Source organism: Ambystoma mexicanum, chromosome 13, assembly GCF_040938575.1.
Source record: "Ambystoma mexicanum isolate Mex_15411 chromosome 13, UKY_AmexF1_1, whole genome shotgun sequence".
In the NCBI taxonomy this organism is placed as follows: domain Eukaryota; kingdom Metazoa; phylum Chordata; class Amphibia; order Caudata; family Ambystomatidae; genus Ambystoma; species Ambystoma mexicanum.
This window is the reverse complement of record NC_090938.1, coordinates 238,268,130-238,294,473: the sequence shown is the minus strand read 5'-3', so window position 1 is coordinate 238,294,473 and position 26,344 is coordinate 238,268,130. Positions and strand designations below refer to the sequence as shown.

The window sequence follows — 26,344 nt, the reverse complement described above, 5'->3', positions numbered from 1 at the left end:
TCCTCCAAGGGTGACTCCAGGCAAGACACTATTGAGTCTGGCGCCTAGCAACAGCGTGTTCTGTGATGGCGTAAAGCAGAACTTTAGATAGTTGATGGAGAATCCCAGATCCGTCAGTAGGTGGACGGTTGTCTGTGTGTCTGCCGGTCAGCTACGAGCGTGTGTGAATCAGCCAGTCCACGTACGAGTATACGTGTATGCCCTGTAGATGCAGCTAGGCCGCCACCGGTGCCAGGCATTTCGTGAACACGATGGGGGCCGACTTCAAAACGAAAAGTAGAGCCTTCAACTGGTAGTGCTGCCCCTGCACCATGAACCGTAGAAACTTTCGATGCTTCTTGTGAATTGGGACGTGGAAGAAGGCATCCTCCAGGTCCAACAAGTTCAAGAAGTCTGTTTTCCAGTTGGCTGAGAATGTATTGCAACGTGGCCATCCTGAACTTTTGGGACTCCAGGTATTTGTTCAGACGTCGTAGGTCTAGGATGGGCCTCCAGCCCCCTGTCTTCTTTCTGACCAGAAAGTGTCTGGAATATACTCTGAAGCCCCGGAGCCATTGGTGAACTAGCTTGATCGCCCCTTTCCACAGCATGGCCTGTCCCTCTTCCAGGAGATGAGGGATATGCTGCTTGTAACAGGAAGGATCTGCAGACACCTGTGTTGCAACTCCAGGGTGTGTCCTTGGGCAGGAGCGTCCAGCACCCATCTGTCCATGGTGATCTTTTCCCACTCACTCACTAACTTAGTCAGCCGGTCTCCCACCGGGGTGCACGAGTGGAGGCCCGACGTCCCTGTTGGTTCAGGCTTGCTTCGACACTGTTGTCCTGTCCTGCGGGCGACTCTGTCCTCTGCTACCTTAGGCCTGGTAACGGCCTCTGGAAGGCTGATGGTACAATGTGGAGAAACCGCTCGACTTTCCCCTGGAGGAGCGAAAAAAAGAAGAGCAGTGCTGCTGGAGAGTGCCCAGGTAACAGGCCGTCTCCGCCTTGATGGCCTGGAGGGACTCTGCAATGTCTTTCCCAAACAGATGATGGCTGTCGAAGGGCATGTCTAGCACCTTCGCTTGGACCTCCTGGTGGAAATTCATGGCCTGCATCCACCCTTGGCCATGAAGGCAGACGTCGTTCCCCATTTGCCGGTACCCTGTGTCAGCGACGTCCATGACACTGTGATGGTGTGATCAGACCCTACCTCCCCTTCCTGGAAGAGAGCGATTGCGTCCATCTTATTGTCCGGGAGAACTCCAGAATAGGACCCAGTTTGTACCACTACTGTGTCATACCTGGCTGGGATTGCAAGTGCGTTGGCCGCTTGATAGAGGACGCTGCAGTGTAAATTGCCTTCTTTGCCATGGCGTCCATCCTCTTCCTCTCGCTGTCCTCGTGGCAGCCGATGCCACTGAATCTGGCGATGGCTGTAACCTCAGGTACTTGGGTGCGGAGTCCGGCACCCAATAGTTCTTCTGCAGCCTATCCTGTTTTGGCTGGAGCCGTGCAAGGGTTTTTCATGAGGGCCAGGCCTTCTTCCTAAACATCGTCCAGAAGGGGCACCACCATGATAGTCTTCCTCTTGGCCTTGTTCCTCTGGTACAAGAAGCCTGCCTTCTTAGTTTCCTTGAGCACTAGCTGAAATAGTTTGGAGGCTTTGGAGATCATGGAGTGGAACGATACCACCTCATCTGGTGGTGACATCGTATGTGGAGATTCGCTATTCACTGCGACGATATCCTTGTCCATCGTCGTGGCTGTATCGGGTCCCTGTGTCTGGTCTGCTGGGGGAGAAGGGACCCGATTGTAGTGGGGGAGGTTGAACTAGGGTGTCGGATGACGATTTCTTTTCTTAGCCGGAGGCTGATCGGGGATCTGGGGGATCACCGGTGCCGGAGCCAGAGGCATCCTCATCTGGATCTGACACCAAGGTGTGCTGGGTTGACAGAATATCCAAGGGAATGTCCCTTGGTTTGAGATGGCAGAACAGGAAAAGCTAGGCCCTGCGCCATTGTTGCCATCGTCATCTTCGACGTCCTTGAGGACCATGTGTAAGGACGCCTTAGCCAACAAGGTCTTAGCCTGTGCCAGTTGAACCTGCTTGGGCTGTTTGGCCTTCTTCTCCGTCCACGGCTTCGCAGATTTCTCAAGTAGTTAAGCTGGGGTAGATGACTTCTGCTTCCAATAGGAGCTCAATTGTCGGCTGGCAATGGAGGCGGAAGGTGATGTCGATCGCTCCCTGTCCACCTTGGGACCGGGTTCTGCTGTGAACTCAAGACTCGGACTTGCAGCTCTTGGCCTTATCTTGGGCCCCCACAGATGAGGTGCCCTCCAAGGACTTGGATGACCGCTCCTTGGGCCAGACTGTCCTGGGTGAGGCATGACCCTACTTGGAGCACGGGTCAGAGGCATATCTCGCACTCTACCTCCTTATGGTCGGGGTGCATGCAGCAGAGGCATTGCAGGTGCTTGTCCTCCACAAACACCTTCCATAGCCCACATTTGGTGCATGGCCTGAAGAGGCACTGTCTATCCTTCTCCTCCGTCATGGTCAGAGGGCACAACGTAGGCCCGATTATCTTCTAGAATCTTTGGCGATCTTTGCCCTTGAGGGGCACAGAACTTCACCGACAACGGGGCCTCGCTGTCTATAGGGGAAACAAAGAGCACACCGGCTTCTTTGAAAATAAGAGAACTGTTTCTGTCAAAAACGTACCAATAGCTGGGAGACAAACTCGAGGACTCCAAACACTGAAGCGTGAAGTAAAAATCTGAAGTTGGCTGCCAGGAGGGTTTGGGGAGAGAGGACTGTAGTTGGATGGGGCAGTATGAGCCAGAGAACAGTGATTGGCTTAGAGGAGAAATACTGTTTTTAAGTGAAAGTGAAAACTGTTTTTTCTTTTACCGAGGATTCCCAGCCTGTCGACGGTGAATATTCATGGAAAGTATCATTTATTGAATGCCCTCCAACCTTGATGGGATCAAACCAGCCCATGGAGCATCAAGAAACTGAATGTACCATTCTACGAGCGTCTAAACTTTATAGTGATCAAACTGGAGAATAACCGTGAAATTGAACAATGGATCCCTGAACGGCATCACTAAGTGCTCAAACTGACATTCTTCCACCACCAAACGCCCTTTGAATTGGCTATTGTGGAATATGAGGGGCCATTGGTCCTTTCTCACCCAATTTGGCTTTTTCTCTATTTACAGCTTCTGAACATTTAATTTTACAGACAACATGGGCTACTGTGCCTTTTGAACTTAATGGCTATAACATATTGCATAACTCAGTGATTCCCTCAATTTGAGGACGTGTGAGTGGAGGTTTAACCATAGGTTCTAAAACCTGTTTTCGTTTGGAGTTATTTCTGGCCCATATAACTTTACCCTATGTTCTATCGGCCATGTTCTATGTGTGCTCCCAGAAAGCTTAACATAAAGGTGAATAGGCAAGGAAATCTTATAATTTGGTCTGGGACCGTGGTAAACAAGGTAAATGATATCCTCCAAATGAAACAAATTCCACTTGAGAGCTGGTTGGAGAATCACAAATGGGATGTTGAGGAAATGATTGAGCACATAACGCAAAGCAGCTATCTTAATACATATAAATCGTTTGGTAACACTGAAAAAGGCCATTTGGCTCATTTTTATATTATGATCCACAAACAAAAGGTGGCTCTTTGTAAAGCTAGAGCCGCTGTTTGAGGGCAAACGCACATCGATTAAAATCATCGATTTAATTATCCATAAATTTGCAAAAGCATACAAGAACTGGCGCCGGCAGCACAAGCATTCCCTTTGTAACGTCAATTGGCAATTGATGACCAGTGTACTTCGGTCTCATGATAATCGTATGTTTCGAGGGTATTGGGTCCTCCGACGTATTCCATATCTATGACAGTAATCACCACAGCTGTGCTGCTTCGGAAAATCTTTCTGCGTCGATGACGTCGATATGCTGTCCTCGAGGACCTCTGTCGAGCCGACGTCACCGGATATTAAGTAGGACGCACGACACCCGTAGCCTCAGTTCCGTTTTTTTTCCGTGAATGTGTTTGCTTCGGAGATCTCGGCGCGCCTCGGTTCTACTGATTCTTATTTCGGTTCTTCGAACCTGTGTGTTTGTGTATTGTCTGATGTCTTCGGCTTCTTCCACCCCGTGGTCGGTTTTAAGAAGTGTCGGGTGTGAGGGTCCAAGATGTCGTTGACTGACACGCACAACGCTTGCCTCTGGTGCCTCGGGGAGGACCACGATACGGATGACTGTTGATGCCAGTCGCTTACATCGAAGGCCTTGCGGGAGCGTAAGAAGCTGTCGGTGGGTAAGGTGGCCAACCCCAGGAAGTCGCGATCCACAGGACTTTCGACGGATGATTCGAGGGGCGACTCTCCGCATCGTCGGCGTGAGTCTGGGGGGGGTCTCGGTCCAGGAGTCGGACTCGCCATTCCTCTGCCTCTTCGAGGCACTCACGGAAGCGCCGTCACAGGTCGCCTTCCCCGTCCTCATCCGAGGACTCTGGCCGTCGGCGGGTTGCTTGCCCCAACAAGCATTCCACTCCGGAGGAATGGGATTCCTTCCGAAAGGAGATGATGGCGATTTTTCAATCGCAGGGCTCTGGTCCGTCTGCGCCGTCGAAAGACGCCAGCCGTGACCGTACTAGAGACACCACTCGTACGCCTTCGGGCTTGAGCAGTCGTTGCAACCACCCGGTGCCTTCGAGGTCCCGGTTGGACAAGGACGGTCGCCCTAGACATGCCCGTTCCAGGTCCCGGTCCTCGACGCTCTCGAGACCGCGTGAGCCTGTGAAGTCTTCGAGGAAGACATCGGCGCTGAGGTCGCCGAGGGACTCTCTCGAGGCTCCGCCTCCGAGGAAGTCGACGTCATAAGCGCCCAGGCTGTTGAAGGACACACTCAGGGCTCCGCCCTTGAAGCCTGTGTCAATGGCGTCGAAGTTGTCAGTGCCTTGCTCGACGTCAATTCCGTTGAAGCCTTTCGAGGCTGCTTTGTCGGAGGTACCCCATGGCACGGTGGAACCACCCCCACAACCCCCTCCCACCCCCGAAAGGCTCTGGCTAAGAATGTTTTTGTCCCTTTTTCTGTGCCCTCTTTCTAACCTCTGGATTATATTTCTGTGGGGGATGAGGGATCTGAGGAAGGTTTGGTGCCTGAGGAGGTGCCTGATGAGATCTTGTCTGGTCACAGCCAGATTGAAGACCTGCGTCAGTCACTGCACAACGCCAGAGGTCTGGACACCTCTCCGGAGGTGGAGTTCTGTCGGCCTGAGCCTGGCACCCATGCCGAGTCCTCGTACCGGCGCCTTATATCGAGTGTCACGGAATATTTGGGGTGGTCTGCGCCACCTGTGGATTTTCTGCAGGATGACCTGACGGACATTCTCGACCAAGATCCTCCAACTGACCCGGTGCTGCCATTCCATATGGCTGTGCAAAGAAGAGTGGCTGCAACTTGGACTGCTCCAGAGAGTCTCCTGGCAGTGAGCAAGTCTTTGCTGCAAAAATACCACCAGCCAGTAGTGACCCCTGCTACTTGACCACGCACCCCACTCTGGAGAGTTTGGTGGTGCAGGCGGCCACGGCCCCAGCAAAGCAGGCGTTGTACCCTACCATCCCTCCTGATAGGGACGACAAGTGTTTTGATGGCTGGGTGAAGAAAGTGTTTTCTTCAGGGGGCATAGCTGTACAGGCAGCCAACTGCGTGTGTGCCTTGTCACATTTCACGCACACTCTGTGGAACTGTATTTCCTTGGCGGCTGTCCATATTCCCGAAGGGGAGGAACGGGATGGTTTTCTTGCTATTGTACAGGATGGCAAGGATGCCATGTGTGAGGCCTTTTGTTGAGTTTGCGGAAGTTGGGGTTTGCCCCTGATGTGCAGGCCCGGCTTCTCAACATGCCCTTTGATGGTGAACATCTTTTTGGCAGCAAGGTTGACTAGAGACTTGAGAGGTTGCAGACCTCCAGCGAAGTCGTTGAGCGCTGCAGTTCACCAACCTCCACCTTTTCGTCCTAGGGGACAGCAATGGAGGGGAGGTTCCTTTCGATATTACTCATCCTTTAGTAAATCGAGAGGAGCTGCATGTCAAAGGGGCCACCATAGGCGTGCCAGAAGTGGAAAACGGGGTACTCAAGGTGCCAAGGCCGCTCGGGCAGTTGCCTCTTTGCCCTCAAGCACTGCCGCAGCCGCTTCAGCTCAGTCATGAGGCCATGTCCCATGGTTCACCGGTTGAGGGAAGGCTGGTGCATCATTTTGTATAGTGTCGTGCCATTACTTCAGATGTGTGGGTGCTGGAGATCATAGCCCACGGCTACTGTCTTCCTTTCCGGCAGAGGCCTCACGACAGTCCACCAGGGAATCTCTCTTTGAAGAGTCCGGACCTGCTCCTTGCACAGGAAATACAATCCCTGCTGGAGAAAGGCACCATAGAACTGGTGCCTGTAGCGGGGAGGAACAAGGGATGGTATTCCCCTTATTTATTGATTTCGAATAAAGACGGGGGATTGAGACCCATCATGGACTTGCGCGGTTTGAACAAGCTCCTCAAGAAGGACAGGTTCAAGATGGTTACTCTTTCTCAAGTCCTCCAGGCCCTTCAACTTCAGGACTGTTTGGTGTCTCTCGATCTCAAGGATGCTTATTTTCAGGTGCCGATCCATCCAAAGCACAAGAAGTACCTGAGGTTCGCGGTTGGCGACTCGCACTTTCAGTTTCGGGTCCTGCCGTTCGGATTGACCTCCGCCCCAAGGGTATTCACCAAGCTCATGGTGGTGGTGGTAGCGTATCTCAGGAAAGGGGGGATTCACGTCTACCCCTACCTGGACGATTGGTTGATCAGGGCACACACTCTCCCGAGCAAGTCCTGGATCTTCTGTCCGTCACCTGCCACTCCCTTCACAGGCTGGGCTTCTCCCTCAACTTAAAGAAGTCCCATTTGACGCCAACCCAGCGGCTCCAGTACATCGGAGCAGTGCTCGAAACTTCCCTGGGGCAGTGTTTTCCTCCCGAGGTGAGGGCTCATCACATTCAGCAGACGGTGCACAAGTTTCAACACGCCCAGAGACTCCCAGCGTTCGAGTTCTTGAGGTTGCTCGGCCTCATGGCATCCTGCATTCTTCTGGTGCCAGAGGCCAGGTTACGGATGAGATCTCTGCAATGGGCTCTCAAGATGCAGTGGTCAGCCCTCCGGCAGGATGTCGGACCCCAATTAGGTGCCACCCTCGGTCGCCCAGGATCTTCTGTGGTGGGCCGTCGAAGGCAATTTGATGAGGGGGGCTCCATTTTGGCTACCCTGGCCAGAGGTGACGATCGTGACGGACGCATCCCTCACAGGATGGGGAGCTCATGCCAACGAGTTGACAGTCAGCGTTCGTTGGTCTCCATCAGAGTCCAGACTCCATATCAATCTGTTGGAGCTGAGGGCCGTCAGGCTTGCCCTGAAGGCTTTTCTGCCGACTGCGAGGAAAGAATGTCCTTATTCTGACGGACAACACAGTGGCCATGCACTACCTCAACATAAAGGGGGGGGGCAGAGTCACTCGCTCTGAGCAGGGAGGCGATGCAGCTCCGGTTCTGGGCCATCCAGCAGGAAATTTCGTTCTCTGCATTTCATCTGGCCGTAGACGAAAACGAGACGGCGGATGCTCTGAGCAGGCAGAGCGTGATCTCTCACGAGTGGGAGCTGGCTCAGGAGATTCTCCTGGAGATCTTCTCCCTTTGGGGGACCCCTCAGGTGGATCTCTTCACCTCCAGTGTCAACCGAAAGTGCGGAAGGTTCTGCTCGCGGGAATTTCCTCCAAAAGGAGCATGTTGGAGTGGTCCTTCCCACTGCTGTACGCGTTTCCTCCAGCCCCCGTCATCCCGCAAGTGCTGCAGAGGTTACGGAGGTTCGGTTCACGGATGATCCTCATTGACAGCTTGGGCTCGGAGGGCGTGGTACACGTACCTTCTCGACTTGTCCATCTGCCCTCCACGTCGTCTTCCCTACCGAGACGACTTGCTCTCATGGGAGGGGGGTCAGGTTCTCCATCCAGAGGTCAGATCCCTCAACCTTCACGCTTGGCTTCTGAAAGGTTGATGTATAAGGATTGGGACCTCCCTGAAGACGTGATGGAGGTGTTGCTTTCGGCCAGACGGCCAGCAACGAAGTCCCTGTACCTTTGCCGTTGGAGAAAGTTCTACGACTCGTGCAGGGTTAAGAATGTGTATCCTTTTTCATGTGACATTCCTGTAGTTCTGTCTTTTTTGCTTTCGTTGGCCTACAGGGGCCTGCAAGTGGGCACTGTTAAAGGTTACCTGGTGGTGCTGTCTATATTTAAGCGCTCATCTGAGGGAGTGTTCTTATTTTAAAATTCCTTTTCTCAGTTTCTCAAAGGACTCACTAAGGTGTTTGCCTGGTTGGGATTTGAACGTTGTTCTGAAATTCCTAATGGGTGCTCCGTTTGAGCCTTTACATTCTTGTCCTTTGAGGCTGTTAACACTTAAAACTGCGTTTCACTTTCACTCGCAGAGTGAGTTGCAGGCACTTTCAGTTAAGCCACCCATCACTGTGTTTCATAAGGACAGGGTTGTCCTTCGAGTTTGTCCTTCGTTTCTTCCGAAGGTGGTGTAGGACTTTCATTTGAGCCAGAAGGTTTTTATTCCGCCATTTTATCCTCCTCCACATCCTGGTAAGGAAGAGGAGAGGCTCCATAGTTTGGATCCTAGGAGAGCTTTAAGTTTCTACATTTCTCGCATGTCCCCGGTCAGAGTGGACGATCCGCTCTTTATTGGTTACGCTGGAAGGCCTCTGGGACAAGCTGTGACTAAGCAATCTTTTGTCTAGATGGATTATCTTGGCAATTTCTGAATGTTACCGGTTGGCGGGTAAGGACAATCCGGTAGGCTTACGGACCCATTCTACTAAGGGTATGGCTACCTCTACTGCCTGCAGAGGGGTGTTCCTATTCGTAACATCTGTGATGCAGCCACTTGGGCTTCGGTCCATACTTTAGTATGTCACTACTCCCTCGATTCTATCCATGGGCAGGATCTGGCCTTTGGCAAGGCGGTCCTTTACTCTGCAATTTGATTGGGCATTCTAAATTTCTATTTTCTAAATGCTTTTCCCTCCTCCATACGTTGGTACTGCTTTGGGAGTCTGACATAGATATGGAATACGTCGGAGGACCCAATCATCTCGAAGAACAAGTTATTCATAACTGGTAACGTTCTTTCGATGGGATGGTCTGACGACGTATTCCATATCGCTTCCTCCCTACCTGCCCCGCTTCACAATTTCTTATGGATTGCAGCTTACGTTTCCGCAAGGCTTTCTGTGGTCATACTGGCAGTGTTTGGTGCCACACTTTCTTGGGGGGGAAAACTACAACTGAGGTTACGGGCGTCGTGCGTCCTACTTATAACATCCAGTGACGTCGGCTCGACGGAGGCCCTCGGACAGCATATCGACGTCATCGACGCAGACGCCTTTCCCGAAGCAGCACAGCTGTGGTGATTACTGTCATAGATATGGAATACGTCATCGGACCATCCCATCGAAAGAACGTTACCAGGTAAGAGTAACTTGTTCTTTGGTAACATTTTGACACATTTCATTTGGTTTCCTTTTCCAATGAACCAAATCGGTTCAGGCTACATTATGGAAATACTAGATCATTCATTTGTATTTTGACCCACATTATGCGCAGACGGATGAAACCACCCATTCACTTATACAAAAAGATGCTTCATTGGGTGATGACACGGACAATATCGTCGACTGATTTTAGAAAGGGCCACAGCACTCTACACAACATTAGTGCGATACAGTATTTTGATATCCGATCCCAATTCTCGCTCTAAAAATCTTTTTTGCTGCTATGTGGACTACCGTAAAGCTTTTCAGTTATTGGAGAAGCTCGAACTATGGGGCATCAACCCCTACCTTCTGCTTCTTAACATGCTTTTTACAGACACTTCAGTTACAGTTCGTATTAGACAAGCTGGGGATTTTACTGATTATATGTGCACAGAATAGAGGTCTTAAACAGGGCTGTGTTCTGGCCCCACTTATTTAATTTGTACGTGGCTGACATGACATCAACCCTACCCACAACTCCTGGTGCCTCTCCCCTCCCCCCCAACCAACTCCCACAATCAATGGCGTTGCAGCCCCTTGGCTGGCGTACGCAGACAATACCATCTAGTTTGATTTGACACTGATTAGCTTGCAACACTCAATAAATGCTCTCGCCAAGTATGCAACGGAAAAGTCTATGAAAATTAACATTCTAAAAACAAAATACTGTGCCTCAGAAAAACTCTGGAACATTAATAATATCAACCTAGAAGTGGTTGAAAACTACACTTACTTGGGCTTTTCCATCAAATGAAATCCCCCTGTATGATTCTATGGCGAGCAAATCATTACAAAGATTTGGAAAAACTGGGAAGCAGTGAAGTATTTTATTGCCAACAAGGGGGATCATAACAGTGAGGGTCTGGTGGAAATATACTGCGTTAGGCCGTATAACAGGCTTGGTATAATGCTTTCTGTTCTTCCTTTTAGGCATGCTAGCTGGCTTGATGGGATAGAAGGGAAAATATTGGGCTACATTTTAAACTTGCCTCTTCAGTTCCTGTTGCAGCACTTATGGTGGAATGTGGTCTTTCATCCTTGCTTTCAATATGGTTACTCAAAAGAACTTTATTTTTGCAATTTACCTCATAGGCATGATCATGTTGCGATCTAAAAGGAATTTGTCTATGAATTATATCAAAATTTCTTAAATTATGTATTGCTCTTGGAAATCTTGCTTGAATTTGCATTAACACCAAAGATTGAAACCATGTCGAGGACCTAGAATAGGATAAATAATATTGAAGTACTGACCTCAAAGAAGAGGTATTATGAATACCCTCAACAGAGCTTTTTTAGTAAATACACCATGGTGTTTAAATAGCAGCAAAATGTTGTGGGGCACACAACTGGAGGGAAAACTTCACATACATGGGAATCTTTCTAAACAGGGTGCTCATCTGGACCACTTCCAAGTCAAAGGCCGCAGAATCCTCGCTACATATCAACGTCCTAGAGTTGAGGGCAGTACATTGGGCTCTCAAATCCTTTCTCCCCCCTCAAGGGCTCGGTGGTGCAGTTCTCACCGACCACACAACCATAATGTTCTTACCTGCGGAAGCAGGGAGGGGGGCACGCTCAGAAATCCTATTCCAGGAAGCAGAAACCATCTGGCACTGGGCCATCCAGCACAAGATTCAGATCCTGGCTTTCCATCTACCAGGGATACAGAACGTACAGGCAGATTCCCTCAGCAGGGACTCCTCCCTGAAACACGAGTGTCAACTGAACAGCTCCCAGGCGGCAAAGATCTTTGTGAAATGGGGCCTTCCCCCGAAAACAAGCCGTGCCAGCAGTTTGCCACAGGATCCCTCATCCGGACTCCCGGGGGGATGTATTCTCCTTTCCTTGGACAAGGATGTTTGCCAACACGTTACTCCCCCCCCCCCCCCCCCCTCCTTTCCTCTCATTAGGAAAACAGTACAAATGATTCAGTCCCCTGCAAGATCATCCTAGTGGCCCCTTTCTGGCCCAGGCAGACCTGGTTCTCTGACCTGCTTCACTTGGTGGTGGACGATCCGCTTCATCTAGGACCAGCCGGATTGCCTATCTCAGACAAGAGAATGGTATGGCATCACAACTCAGGTCCCCTCAAATTGGCTGCATGGCTCCTGACCAATCAGAGTTCGGAAATCTAAACATACCTCAAGACTGTCACCACATCTTGGAGGCTGCAAAGAGCTCCATCCACCAACACATCTTATAGCCGTAAGTGGAAACGGTTTTGCGCTTGGTGTACGCAGCAATCTAACCTACAGCCATTAAGCATAACACCTCAGCAACTACTTCCTTATTTTGTTTCAGTCACGAAAGAATGTTTAGCAGTGTCTTCCATCCAGGTTCACCTACCAGCAATATCAAGATTCACACGGAAAAGAACATCTACCCTGCTTTACAGTTACAGAATAAAGCATTTCCTGAAGGGTCTTTTCTGAACCTTCCCCCCAAGGAAAAGGTTTTCCCCCGTTTGGAGTCTTAATGGCCCTCATGAAACCTCCTTTCCAGCCTATGTCAATGGCTGACATCAAATTTCTCACATGGAAGATATTTTTTCTGGTGGCCATCACGTCTTCGAGGAGAGTATCAGAACTGCAGGCTTTAGTCAGCGATCCTCCTTATCTGCGCTTCATTTGGGACAAGGTGGTTCTCTCTATGAACCCACATTTCATTCCAAAGATTCCATCGGATTTTTATTAAAATGCTACATTCACTCTTCCAAACCTTTTTCCTAAAGCTTCTATTACGGCCGAAAAGGCTCTGCATTCTCTGGATGTTGAGAGCTTTAAAGTACTACTTGGACCGAACAAGATCGTTCAGATTCTCCAATCAGCTCCTCGTGCTTTTGTCCCTTCCAATAAAGGTAGGCCTATTTCAAAGCAGGGTATCTCACAATGGGTGGTTTTGACTATATCCTCCTGCCACACAAAGCCCAACAGACCATTACAATTGGCTCCCAAAACTCATTCCACAAGGTCCACGGCAGCATCAGCAGCTCTATGGGCGGGCGTACCAATAAGAGACATTTGCCAGGCGGCAACATGGGCAGTGCCCCACACTTTTGCCAGGCACTACTGCCTGCATCAACAACATGCTGAAGATGTATAAATGGGACAAACTGTCCTCCAACACCTGTTCCAGTAAGCTACGTCCTGCAGCTTCTGGGGTTTGCTCCTGTTTTTTACCTTGAAGTTTTATGCTTTTGCTTAATGTCCTATTTACTAAAGGTTTTTCTTCTGGTTTGCCTAATTTACACCTCCAATCATTTCTACTGCTACAAAGTCTGTTCACAGCATGTGAATCCATGAAAGATCCAATGCTGGAGAAGAGAGTAGTTCCTTACCTGTAACTCCATTTCAAATGGATTGTGTCCTCCCACGTATTCCTCATCTTAAAAAAAATAATTCTCGGCCGAGGGCGCTGTGCACGAGGGCGTGGCGTCGATGTCCCTCGACGGGCTCTGTACCGTGTCTACGTCACCATTAGTAGAAGTAGCTTGTGCCGGCCCATTGGCTTCAGTTCTGTTTTTCCGATTGCCTCGCTCTCGAACGGCGCACTTTGACATTTTCTTTAGAAAATGTCCTCTTCTACTCCCAAGACGGGGTTAAAAAAATGTATCGACTGCGGATCGAAGATGTCGATTACAGATCCTCACTACGTTTGTCTTTGGTGCCTAGGTTCAGACCATCGAACCAGCAACTGTGGATCCTGTCAGTCGATGACGGAGAAGGCCCTTCGTGAGAGGAAAGGTAAACTGGCGGTGGGGCGGGAAGCTTCCAAGGCCTCCGCGAAGGCCTCGTCAAAAAAACATAGGAAATCGAGCAATTCGAAAGAATCGGATCGCCGTAAACATTCCAAGAGGTCTCAATCACACAGTAAATCGAGACCCTCTTCACCTTCCTCTTCAAAGAAGGTTAAGAGGAGACATAGATTTCCCTCCTCCTCTTCTTCTGATACGTCTACCGAATTGGTACGATGCCCGACTAAGTCGGATTCCCCAAGAAAATGGGATGAATTTACAAGGAAGATGAAGGTCTTTGAGAATGCGGCCTCGACCCCCTCAAGCCTCAAAAGAGCCAGACTCTGGTCGCTCCTTTGGACGACACAGGGAAGTCAGGAACTACTGTGGAGAAATCCAGTACTAAAGGCGAACGTCCAAAGTCTCGAGTCAATGTCAAATCGTCGAAGATTCATCGAGAATCGAGTGTTTCCCTGAGACCGACTAAAAAACATAAGTCGTTGAAGCCCTTGATGAGTTCATCGACACCATCGGCGCCGACGGCTTCAACATCGAAGCCAAAGGTGTTTTTCGACACATTTGTCGAAGACTTCATCGGTGTCTTTGAAGACTCCTTCTATACCATCGAAGATTCCTTCGACCCAAACTCAAGTACAGGAAAGGAGATTTACTCCTTTACCCAAGTCAAGCTTCTTTAAGTCTGTCTTCTATATTTGAAGAATGTGTCTCTGAAGAAGCTTTTCCTTTTGGAGTACAATATGGTACCAGAGAGGTCCCAGAAGAATTAATCGATCCAAAATCGAAAATGAGACCTGTGACACCCTTCACTCTGCTAGTGGCATTGATGCGTCACCTGAGCTAGAGTTTCCAAAACCTGACCCTTCAGAACATGCAGATTCTCAGGGTACAGGAGTCTAATGAATAGGGTTGTTGAATACATGGGCTGGGGCAGAGCCTCACCCACATTTGATCAGGATGATATGACTGATCTACTTGACCAGGGACCCCAGAAGGGCCCAGTTCTCCCCTTCCATAGAGCACTTCTGAGAATGGTAGAAAAAAACAGGGAAGTTCCTGATACAATTGCTGCAGTCAACAGTAATTTTCCGAAGAAGTATACAACTTCTAGTTCTGACCCTGATTATTTAAGTGGGCACCCTACTCCAGAAAGTGGTTATTTAAGCTGCAACTTCATCAAGACAAACAGCCTATCCATTTATTCCCCCGGATAGAGGGGATAAGAAGGTGGATGCTTGGGCCTGTAAGGTCTTTACCTCGGGTAGCATGGCTCTCAAGTCAACTAATGTCACCTGTACCCTGGCCAGGTTCACCCATACCCTGTGGGACTGCATTTCAGCGGTGGCTAACATATTCTGGTTGGCGAGGAAAGAGAAGGCTTCCTGAATATTGTCAAAGACGGAAAGGAGGCAATGGGGGAAGGTCTCCAGTCTGGACTTGATACTGCTGATAGTATCAGCAGATCCATGGCTGCAAGCACAGTGCTAGGCAGATTTGCATTGTTGAAGTCGGGGTTTGCACCAGACGTGCTGGCAGGCTACTAAACATGCTATTGATGGCTTGAGGCTGTTTGGTAGTAAAGCCGATGAAAGCTTAGAAAAACTACAGACATCAAAAGCGGCGGCTAAATCTCTTAGGGCCTCCATGTGACAGCCTGAGAAACCTTATTCGGGCTCATCTTCCTGGAGAGGTCGTTCTTTTCGGTACTTCTCCTCTTTTGGTAGAGGAAGAGGACAGGCCATTCAGAGAGACGATAGAAATGTCGCTCGTGGCGAACGAGGAAAAAGTGCAAAACCAGCCTCAGGAACGGCACCTTTACCCTCAGGCGCTCCTGCAGCCGCCTCCAAATCACTAAGGCCTTATCACACAAAACCCTGGTGGGAGGCAGAATCTCTGAGCATCTGAAAGAATGGCGAGGCATTAATTCAGATGCTTGGGCACTGGAGACAGTAGCTCAAGGTTACTGCCCGCCTTCCCTTCCTAAAAAGGCCATCCACCGGGAACCAACTCTGTCAAAATTCCAGATCCGCTCCTGTTGCATGAAATTTTAACCCTGCTAGAGAAAGGTGCAATAGGACATGTACCTGTAGCGGAGAGGAACAATGGTTGGTACTCCCCTTACTTTCTCATTCCAAAGAAGGACGAAGCATTGAGACCCATGTTGGACCTAGGAAACTTGACAAGTTCCTCAGGAAAGACAAGTTCAAGATGCCGACCCTTTCTCAAATCCTTCAGGCTCTTCAGCTTCAGGACTGGTTGGTATCATTTGACCTTCAGGATGCTTACTTTCATGTGCCAATCCATCCCAAGCACAGAAAGTACTTGAGGTTCGCAGTCAGAGGTTCTCACTATCAGTTTCGAGTTCTGCCATTCGGGCTAACCTCCGCTCGAGGGTTTTCACCAAACTGATGGCAGTTGTGGCAGCTAGTCTCAGGAGAGGGGGGAGATTCACATCTACCCCTACCTGGATGATTAGTTGATCAGAGCGCGTTCTCCCGAACAAGCTCAGGAACATCTGTCGATCACCTGTTACTTCCTTCACAAACTGGGCTCTCCCTCAATTTCAAGAAGTCTCACATGATACCATCCCAAGAGCTCCAGTTTATCGGAGCAGTCTTGGATACTTACTCGGGCAAAGCCTCGCCTCCCGAGGTGAGAGCTCTCCTCATACTGCAGATGGTAACAAAGTTCCAGAATGCCCAACATCTACCGGCCTTCGATTTTCTGAGGTTGCTCAGCCTCATGGCATCCTGCATTTTTCTGGTGCCACAGGCTCGACTGAGGATGAGAACTCTTCAATGGGTCTTCAGAACTCAGTGGTCCCAGTTCTCTGGGAGTATGCCGGATCTTCTGCAAGCCCCAAGCGCAGTTGCTCAGGATCTACTATGGTGGGCTTGCAATGTCAATATCCTCAAGGGATTACAATATCGGGCACTAACATGTTATGTCCCATAAATGTCTATTTTGTTGATTTATGCTGGCCATGGCCGGTTTTACATCGTTGTTCGTAACCACCTGCATCTTACAGATGCAAGGCGGTCACGTGCCTAACAAAAGAGCCGTCGTCTAGGCAACGGCTCCACACGGCAGTATGAGACACTGCCCTGCAGCTGCACGAAAGAGGATCTGCTCGCTCCGTGTGCTGCAAGGTGAGAATCTGACCACAACGCTTTCCCCTTGCTACACATTAATGCTTCTAAAGACACGGCATCTGATTAGATTTTTTATGACCTGCAGATCTGCTCCTTTGTGAATACGAGTGGATTCACTCCATTCCTCCACTAATAACGTTATCTACGACCCACTGCTAAGTGGGCATGAACGTTGGACGTTCTGTTTTTCACCATTGGCCACACCTATGAGGTAAAACCACGCCTGATTCGTCTTGGTTTCACTCGCTTACATAACAAACCATTCATTGTGCTTTTCTTTTTTTGTCTTCTATATTTATCCATTACGAAACATCTACTGATTGGTATGTTCTTCTTTTTTTATTCTTTTCATTAATGTGTGCTTGATTTTATTTTGACCGTGATGTGAACGCATTATGATACATGTTTACATTTATTACTTGTATAACTAGACTTGCCCGGATGAAGTAAATGTTTTCCGAAATGCATTGGCTTATTTAGTCTATTACATATGGATTGTGGCAACTGCTTCCTCACTAAGGATTATTAGTGATAGCTTTACATTTGAATTACTTTGGATAAATCATCATTTTGATATAAACCAAACAGACTCGTCTCTCTATTTTTGAGACGTATGGTACACTATGGATACCAGAATACATTGTCCTGAAGCAGAAATAATTGCGTGCCCAAGGTGGGCCCAAATGAGAGCAGTTGTGTGACCCAGTACTATTACTAGGTCTCTAGCTTGTGTTATAACCATAAGTCCGGGTGTCTCCAGACTTGTCACAGCCAGCTCCTCCTTAACTGGATGAATTTCTTTGAACATTTAATTCTGACTTTATACCTACTTGAACATTTTGAACAGTTCGAACACTCTGTGGTGCCCACTCTCCTCTCTGTTTGTTAATGAGTCTACCCCACTTTATTTTAAGGACGACTTGACCCCTGTTAATAATACTGTATTTTACCTAACAAACGATTTTAACAAGCACAAACAAACTACAGACACATCAGGGTTGGAAAAATCAATCCAGTAAGTTTAAGGGGTGACTGTTTTGGTGGTACCACTTTCAGGTAAGCAGTGGGTAACAACTCGCAGTAAAAGGAATTAAGGGGAGTACTCCAATAAATAGAAATTAGAGTAAAAAATACAATTTAAAAAGGAAGTATGCAGAGCACCTTCCCACCTCTCCAAAGAGTAATAAGCTATGAAATGTCAAAATAAAATTATACAAATGAGGACTGAAAAGTTTTTATCCACCAATGTTTTCTATTCTAAATCAATACATAGCATGGTGCCTAATCGGTCCTGCGTACAGTTACATGGTTTCATGTGTCCTGTGTAGCACCACACTTACTGAGTACTCTCCTTGCCAAAGGTTGTACCATTTCCATCTCTTAACCTTTCTCTTTTGTCTCCCTCTTTCAGGTGAGCGACCCTACAAATGCCCACACTGTGACTACGCAGGCACCCAGTCTGGATCCCTCAAGTATCACTTGCAGCGCCACCACCGTGAGCAGAAGAATGCTGCCAATGCCTTGGAGCGCACAGCCCGTGGACAGGGTAGTGCAAAGACCTCCGGCTCCTTTCAGCAGAACCTACTTGTGCAAGCTGGTCGATATCGCAATGTTTATCTACCCCAGCACTGGGCTGCTGCCCACATTGCAGCACAACCAGCTGGTGGATACCCAAGTAAGGTCAAGAACCCCAAGGAACGTAGTGAGCCTGTGCACTCCCTTTCTGACTTGGCAAAAGTCTTCCAAAGCCTGTCGGGGAGTGACTTACAGTTGCATCCTTCCCTTCTCTCCTACCCAGCTCACACAGTCACAGAAAAGAACGAAGGTGGCACAAGTACTGCCAGCATACCCACAGAGAAGAGCATAGAAGATGCCCCGGATGGTCATGAGCAGCAGAGGGTACCAGTTGAGCGACCCCGCACCTCTCGCAGAAAGCCAAGCAGCACAAACCGTGTGCTAGCCAATGGTAAGCCAGACTTTGAGCCGCTAGACTTGTCGCGTAGGCCCTCACTGGAGGATTCCGGGGAGGAGGGCACACTGCATCGATGCCTTTTCTGTCCTTTTGCTACCTCTTCTGGGGAGCTGATGATGCTACACCAGCAGGTGCACCACAGCAGGAAGTCACGACGGAAGGAGCGTGGTGGTCGTGCCTCAAGGAACTTGAGTGCGTTTGGCCATGGTTCTGGCTTCACCATTGCGCCAAGTCCTAACCAGTTTTATCGCACTCTGGTCCATCCAGAGCCAGCGCTTACCTCACCTGAAAGTCTAGCTTCAGACCCAGAACCAATGGGTGATGCTAGGGCTGGTTCTCTATCTGAGGGGGCTGACACAGAATCTTGTAGGATGGAGGAGGAAGAAGACCACAGTCCAAGCCTTGAAGAGGATGAGAATGATGATTATGATGATGATGAAGATGAAGAGAGCGGGTATCCTGGACAGGCAGCCAATGCTGCATGTATCACAACACTCAGTGACAATGAATCCTTTCCACTGAACAGCATGGTGGCACCTAGTGAAGATGCAACACTAAACACACAGAATGGGGAGAACTGTAGTGGTGAGACCTCGGAGGAGGAAGATGAGGAAGTGGAGGAGGAGGAGGAGGAGGAGGAGGAGGCAGGAACACTATGTGGGACGCGGTAATGAAGCTGAACCACTGTGTGGGAGCAAGCGAACATCAAGAGGACACTGGCTCAGAGAGCGGGCGGGTTTCACTGTGAGTAACGGAGTTTATGAGAGAGAGAGAAGGTTCTTTTCTGGGGAAACCAGCCCAAGGCCTTCCATAAACGTACTGTGCAGTCTGCAGACTGGCCACAGTGCCTCCTGTGCATCCAGTCGCTTCAGGCAGTGTACGACATCGCACATGGTCAGAGCTGAGAGAGGCTGGGAGGTAGGGGGGGGGCATTGCTGTCCAAGTGAGGGTCACGTAGTCTAGGATTTCTGTGATAACTAACACCTGTTTGAAGCTCATTAGAATCAGGGTTTGTAAATCTGGAGGTGTGATTAATGGCTGCAAAGATTGGTGAGTGCCAGTGGATCACATCAGACATCCCAAAATGCAACAAAGCAGGGTCAGTGAACGAGATCCAGAGCGATGGGTGACGATATTCCCCTGTGAGGTACACAAAGTACAGGGCACAGTAATAAAGCAGACATAACATCCTTCAGGAGAGGGGAGAGAGAACTATATGAACACCTCTGTGAACTGGTAGAATGATGCGGTGTAACATGCATATGGCCTAAGGATTTGCATAAGAACTTCAGGCAATGCACATATGTGAAGGATCTACATAGAGGCGCAGAGAGGGCTAGATGGAGAGCTCTGTAGGGGTTACTTGTGAACACAGCTACCCTTTGTTCCATCCACCTAGAGAAGGGGATTGAGGCTGAGGCCAATTTAGATGAAATAACACCAGCGTCTGTATTAATGGTGGCAGAGTCATGCAATTTTTAGAATACCATTCTAAAAAGTAGAAGTCTTCAAGGGGGGGGGGTGAGGGTCATTGTTGGAGAACAGGACAGCCGGGATGACGATTTAGACTTCATTGTAGAGCGAGAGATAGGGCCCAAATACAAATGGAGGAAGACAATGCAGCAAGACACTTGTAACCTTAGCTCTAGGTATAGCTGAGAGCATTATGAGGGGCAAATGTAACTATCACTGTAGCATCCCTCATACAGAAGCTGAGTAATGGAGATTGGTAGGATGGTTTATTGGTTTTGAAGGAACTCCTCGTAGCATTCATTTAGAGGGACTAAAAGTTAGAGAGACTTTTTAGGGTGATATTTTCAGAAATTGCACAGCAGCATTTTTTCTTTATTTACATGGGTGGGTGAATTATAGGGGCATGCATGAAGGGAGAAGATGCATTGGATATCCTTAAACATGGGTTAAGAGGTGGCTATGGTTAGGTAACCCCATGTAGGTTAGGACAAGGAGTCTAGGTGACCAACCGTGTACCATTTACTGGTAGGGGCAGAGTGATGGGAGGAGAACTGTAGGAAATAAATAAGAGATTCAAAGGAGGGACTTTAATGTTCAGACCTTCAGGGCCCATATTTTCTCTCAAAAGGTGAAGGCTGTTCCTTAAGGAAAGAGTTGTTTCTACCCATAAAATCCTCTGATGATTATAGCACCCACAAATGACACTGGAATACACTACAGTAACTTTGGTGCCAGTGTTTGAAAGCAGTTCACAGATCTGTTTAGAAAAACATTCCTCAAATGTTATCTTCTCTCTTGTTGTCTAGCCTGCTTGTATTCTAATAGCCATCTGTTGTGACCCTGTGTAGTGGAGGAGAAGAGCAGGCCCAAACAGAATGTCAAAATATGTTCTTACCACAGTTTCCACAGGGAAGATCAGAATACTTATTGTTCGACTAATCCAGCCGACTCAGTGATCCACATTCAGATCTTTTAGGAGAAATGCTTAGGTAAGACCAAGGAATGGGGCAGGGCTCATTCTGGTATCCACCCTCACTTGTGCTCCACGTATGGGCTCTAGCACAGCTTTGGGTGAATTTATCTTGTGCACTGTGTAACAGGAAAACTGCCCTTCCTGAGTGCACAAGTTTATGGGCGCAAAGCATCACTACTGATCCAGTTTGCAGCAGTCACTAACGTCATTTTCGTAGCAATCTTCAGAGTTTTATTTTTGATAATTCCGTTTCCCCCGCTCGCTCTGAGCTTTGGAATCGACATTATCGCCGTTTAACACTGTTATTTTTTTCATCTCGTCCCCATTGTAGATTTTACTATTTTTGGTACAGACGTTAATATTAAGAGACAAAAAAAGGATATAAGAGAAACCATTCTGGGTGTTTCGTCTAGATGTAAAATATTTGGAGCCGTTAATTCTGTTGAGAGAAAAGAAATTTAGTGCAATTTCAGGTCCAGGACTTGTAGAATTTTATATTTTTTTTTATTCTTTCTTGTAGGAAAAAATAAATTGTTAAAAAATAAAGGAAAAAAAAACTGACATTAGGAAATCTGCCTCTTGTCTTAAGTTTCTGGAAAATGCAAGGGATTTGTTTCATTGATTTATTGATCAGTTTTTTTAGGAATAATGGTGGTGTTCAGTGTTGACTCACTAAAATGTCACCTAAGAGATTGCCAGAATTGTATGTTTATGTATATTGTCAATTTATTTGTAGAAATGTCTCATAAAAAAAACATTAAGCACAGATCCTAAGCCGAGGTGCGTTGCAAGCCTAAATTCAGCTTTACGTGATGAGGAACTCTTTCGGGTTTTCCCTCTTGCCATCCACGTTTTCAAACCCCCAGCCCACCCCTTTGCTTGTTTTCCCTGTGTTCACTTCTTCGATTTTATTCCTTTTCATTTAGGTGTATGGATCAACATGCTCCCTCCTATTCCAATGTTGATAGAAAGGACACCGGACCAGAAATTCACACTTGGTTTTCAGTTTTCACATATGTCGCTGTTGGTACTGGTGAAATTGCCTAAAATTACTATTCTCCAGCATGGGGTCTGGCATGGATTCACATGCTCATGAATATTCCCCGTCGTCAGGCTGGGAATCCTCGGTAAAGAAAAATAGGTATCAGTTTTGTTTCTGATCTGTCTCTCGTAGTAGTAACCAATCACTGATCTCTGCGTCATACTGACCACAGCCAATGACTGCCATCTCCCTAAGCCCCGCCTCTGGCAGCCATCTTCAGATTTGGTAGCACGTGAAGTGGCAGTATAACCAAGTGAAGAGCCGCAGAGGGCTAGGCGGGAGGGTTCGCATGTGAATCAATGCCATACCCATGCTGGAGAACAACAGTTACAGGTAAGTAACTTGTTCCTTCTCCAGCCTGGGGTCTGGCATGGATTCACATGCTCATGAATAAAAGAATACATAGCAGTACACACATGCACAACCACGGGAGGTGGCAACAGGCTCAACATTAAGCAATGCAACAACTCAACATTAAGCATGTCTTACCTTCTCACCAGGCTCACCTTAGGCGAACAGGTTGCGCAGCACTGCTTGGCGACCCTGGACTCCTCCCTGGAATCCCGGTCGACGCAGTAGAATTTCGTGAAGGTGTGCGTCGACCTGCACGTAGCAGCCCTGCAGATGTCCAGCAGGGACACACCAGATAGGAACGCCGTGGTAGCTGCGATCGCTCTGGTGAAATGGGCTCTCGGACGGCCAGGCAGAGGTTGGTTTGCCAACCGATGACAGTACATGATACAGCCGGAGAGCCATCTGGTAATGGAAGCCTTTGAGAGAGCCTTCCCCTGATTGACAGGTCCAAAGTTCACAAAAAGTTGTGACGTCTTCCGAAAACTTTGTGCGGTCCACGTAGAACTTCAGCGCTCTAGCCACATCCAGCGAGTGCAAAGTCCTTTCAGCCGGCGACGGGAAGAAAACTGGCAACACCAAGGGTTCGTTGAGGTGGAAGTCCGACGGCACCTTGGGCATGAAGGAGGGATGCGTCCTGAGCACTACCCTTGTGTTGTGAAAAGGCAAGTACGGGGGCTTGCAGGAAAGGGCCTGGATCTCTACCACCCGTCGTGCGGAGGTGATGGCCACAAGAAACGCTGTTTTCCACGACAAGAACTTCAACAGAGCTGAGTGCAGAGGCTCGAACGGAGGTCCCATGAGTTTGGTCAGCACCACGTTGAGCTCCCACGCCAGGGCTGGAGCCTTCACCGACGGGAACGATCTGAACAGTCCCTTCATGAATTCTTTCACCAGACGAATTTGTTTATTCGTCATAGGTCCAGGATGGGATGCCATCCTCCTGTCTTCTTCACGAGGAAGTATCTTGAGTAAACTCCGGAGCCCCGAAGCCTCTTTGGGACGAGCTCGATGGCGCCTTTCTTGAGCATCGCCTTTACCTCCAAGAGAAGTTGAGGGACGTGATGTTCCTTCCTGGCCACTGTAAGAGGATTCAATTCAACACTACAGCCAAGTCAATGCCTAGTCTGGGATACTGAATGGAAACCCTTATTGATATATCTTTATGTCCAGTTCAGTACTCTGGATGACCACCCTTGTATAACACCCCCCTCTTAGAATCCCCCTGACCCCACTGAGCCAAGAAGTAGGTTTATTTTGCAAATTAAAAGGTTTATTTGAGAATTTAAACAATATGTATATATCACACTTTATAATAAATTAATATCTGATAGTACACTTAGACATATGATGTTGATCAACAATGGGTAATCTGGCACTAGCACACTTCTTTACAATCAATGAGGAGTTAGTATAGGATGGATAAAGTAGCAAAAATACTTTTATGATTTCAAGGGAAAAGCAATGAGGAATAAAATGCAGTACAGAAATACTTGATATGATTTTAGCAAAAGATAAGATAATCACTTTTTCTCTGGCAATTCACCCCCTCCCCTATGTAATGTAAGAAATGGAAGGAGATGGAAAGAGGGGCACACAGTTCTCAGGAATGCAATCAAAGACGATACGAAATTCAGTTCCGCCCCCCAGCAAGCTTAGAGGAAACAGGTAGGAGTTTGAAACACAGGCCCAAAATGCTTTTAAATGTGATGGCAATGGATGGGAAAATTTGTCAACTGATTTTTATTCCCTCTAGAGATTCAGGGTGAGTGGAAGATGTGTTTTGGTATTATTTCAGGCTCTCTTTAGCAATGCTCTGAGTTATTAAGAGACAAACGAATTTTAGCACAGGAAAGCAAAAAGCTGCTATCTTTTTACAGGTAAAGAAATCAGGCCAAATCGCAAATCGCGGCAAAATTCGCAAGTGCGTGAATCACGATTACGGCAAAAGTATAAGGAGTAGCAAGTAGGATTGTTGGAAAGCTTAGATTCTAAGCTTTCAGATGAAAGTTAAATTTCGTTCCTAGCCCAAACGGTTCCAGAGATACGGACAATTAAATAAAGGTAGTTTTTCGGATTTAAAGTAAACTCAAATGACAGGTGACAGCTTGCAGCTGCAGAATTGACAGGTGACAGTTGTGCAGCTTTAAAAATGACAGATGACACGATTTCTAGGAGGCAGTTCTACTTAGGTTAAAATAGTTTGGATTACATTATTTTAACTAAGAGATTGGTTCTGCACAGTTCTGCTAGGTACTCACAATATATTTTGTGCAGGAATGGGCCTCGCCACGGATCTGGTCAGGTTTTGGACTGGAATCCCGTTCTGGTCTCGGCACTTCACAGCGATCTGGGTCACTGGTTCTGCTCACAGCATTCTGGGTCAGCTCTGCTCTGCTGGTTTAGCCTCTCTGGATTCAGCGGCCTCTGGTTCCGGATACTGCTCTGCTTTCCGGTCCGGATCAAGTGGATTCTGGATGTAACACTGCTTTCTGGGTACTGGCAAGAGTTCTTGGCAAAAGAATTCAGACCGCTCGCCCGGCTGTGGAAGAGTTTGCAAATGATTTTGAGGCCTGCTGACAAATACATTTGCTTGCAGTGGGCCTTCTTGGTTCAAAGTTCTGTAGTCTCTGTTTAGCTTGGAAGTCTAAGTGTTGGATCTCTGGATGTGAAGTCGTCGGTCAGCATGCTCCGCAGCAAATGGAATTGACTGAATCTACCTGTCCCAGCAGTCTCTTTTTATGTGTTATGGAAAGTGGGTGTGTGCGTTGGTCATAACTAAACCTGCCCCTCTCACTTGTCATTGGCCCAATTCTCCCCTCTCCCATGATTGGGGGAAGGAAATGTGAGTCGGAGTGATGCTGTAGGTTTTATGGTCAGAGGAACCTCCCCTTGTCAGATTGCACACATCTATTTCTGACCCAAATACATATTTATCTATGCACCATTTTTCTAATATTATAGGTCCAGTTAACATATTTTCTGTAGCACCAAACATCCGATCCCTGTCTTTGTACGATGTCGTGTCCACTGATGACAGAATTCTCCCCTTTTCATCCAGATAACGACCTCTAAACCTTTCCAGATTTTACACAAATGTGCACCAGGGATATGGGTTAAAGATGATAGTGTCAGATTTTTAACATGCATACATTTGGAGTGAGACCCTATTTTCCGCTAGCAACACCCCAGAATACACCACAGGGTCCTAACGCCTCTTAAAATGTTCACAGAAAAATCAAAAAAATAATGATATTACTTATATAATTCTGACAAGTCCACACTATGAGTTATCTATCTTTTTAAAATCATGCTCTGGTCAAAAAGGGGTGTGGCTTCCCACATCACAGGGTGGAATAACTGGTTTATCCACTTCCCCCAAGCTCAGCTGCTAGCAGAGGCACTGCCCCTCCCAGTTTCCCCTAAGAGGAAGCCACTTTTACGACGCCCCCAATATAACATTTGCCTGAGTCCAGGACAGGCCTTTGTTCAACTCCCTGTTGTCCCCAGCTGCCACTCCCCTTTCAATCTGCAGGGCCATGTGACGTCAGGATGCAGCCAGGGCTGGCAGGGAACACAGCTGCTGATCCAATTTCAACTCCTGTCGGGGGTAGTTGTCAGGTAGAATCCAGTTTCATTAAGCAAGGTTTCAGCTAAATGTCACTTTTTGTTCCCAGTTTTCTACATTCAAATCAAACTGACAATTTTTACGTATACATTAAATAATTACTTCCTTCAAGTCATTTCAGAATATAGTTTTACATTGTATCCACCTCTTAGCAAGTCTTTCCTTGGTCTGGTTTTGTTTCATTTGTTCAGTTTTACACAAAAGTCTGGTGGTTTTAAAATGCCGGCTTTCTGATAGTGGTGAGTACTGGTAATGCAACCATTTTTGGGATTAAGAAAATGAATTCCCCACAGTTCTGAGTTGCTTTTTTTTGCAATCAGCATTGCCATTCCCAATGGTTTCAGGCTACTGTGTTTGTAGCCCAATGGTGG

The 26,344-nt window shown here is 47.9% G+C and overlaps 1 protein-coding gene across 6 annotated transcripts in view; it reads left to right on the top strand.

Moving 5' to 3' along the window:
* Nucleotides 1-21,523, top strand: part of ZNF219 (zinc finger protein 219) — a 584,109-nt gene extending 562,586 nt beyond the window's left edge. For all 6 annotated transcript variants that reach the window (XM_069633700.1, XM_069633701.1, XM_069633705.1 and 3 more), the window contains exon 5: nucleotides 17,946-21,523. In XM_069633700.1, the coding sequence (XP_069489801.1) occupies nucleotides 17,946-19,177 (1,232 nt within the window). In that variant the 3' untranslated portion in view covers nucleotides 19,178-21,523. The remainder of the gene's footprint in view (nucleotides 1-17,945) is intronic.
* Nucleotides 21,524-26,344: the final 4,821 nt, after the last annotated feature.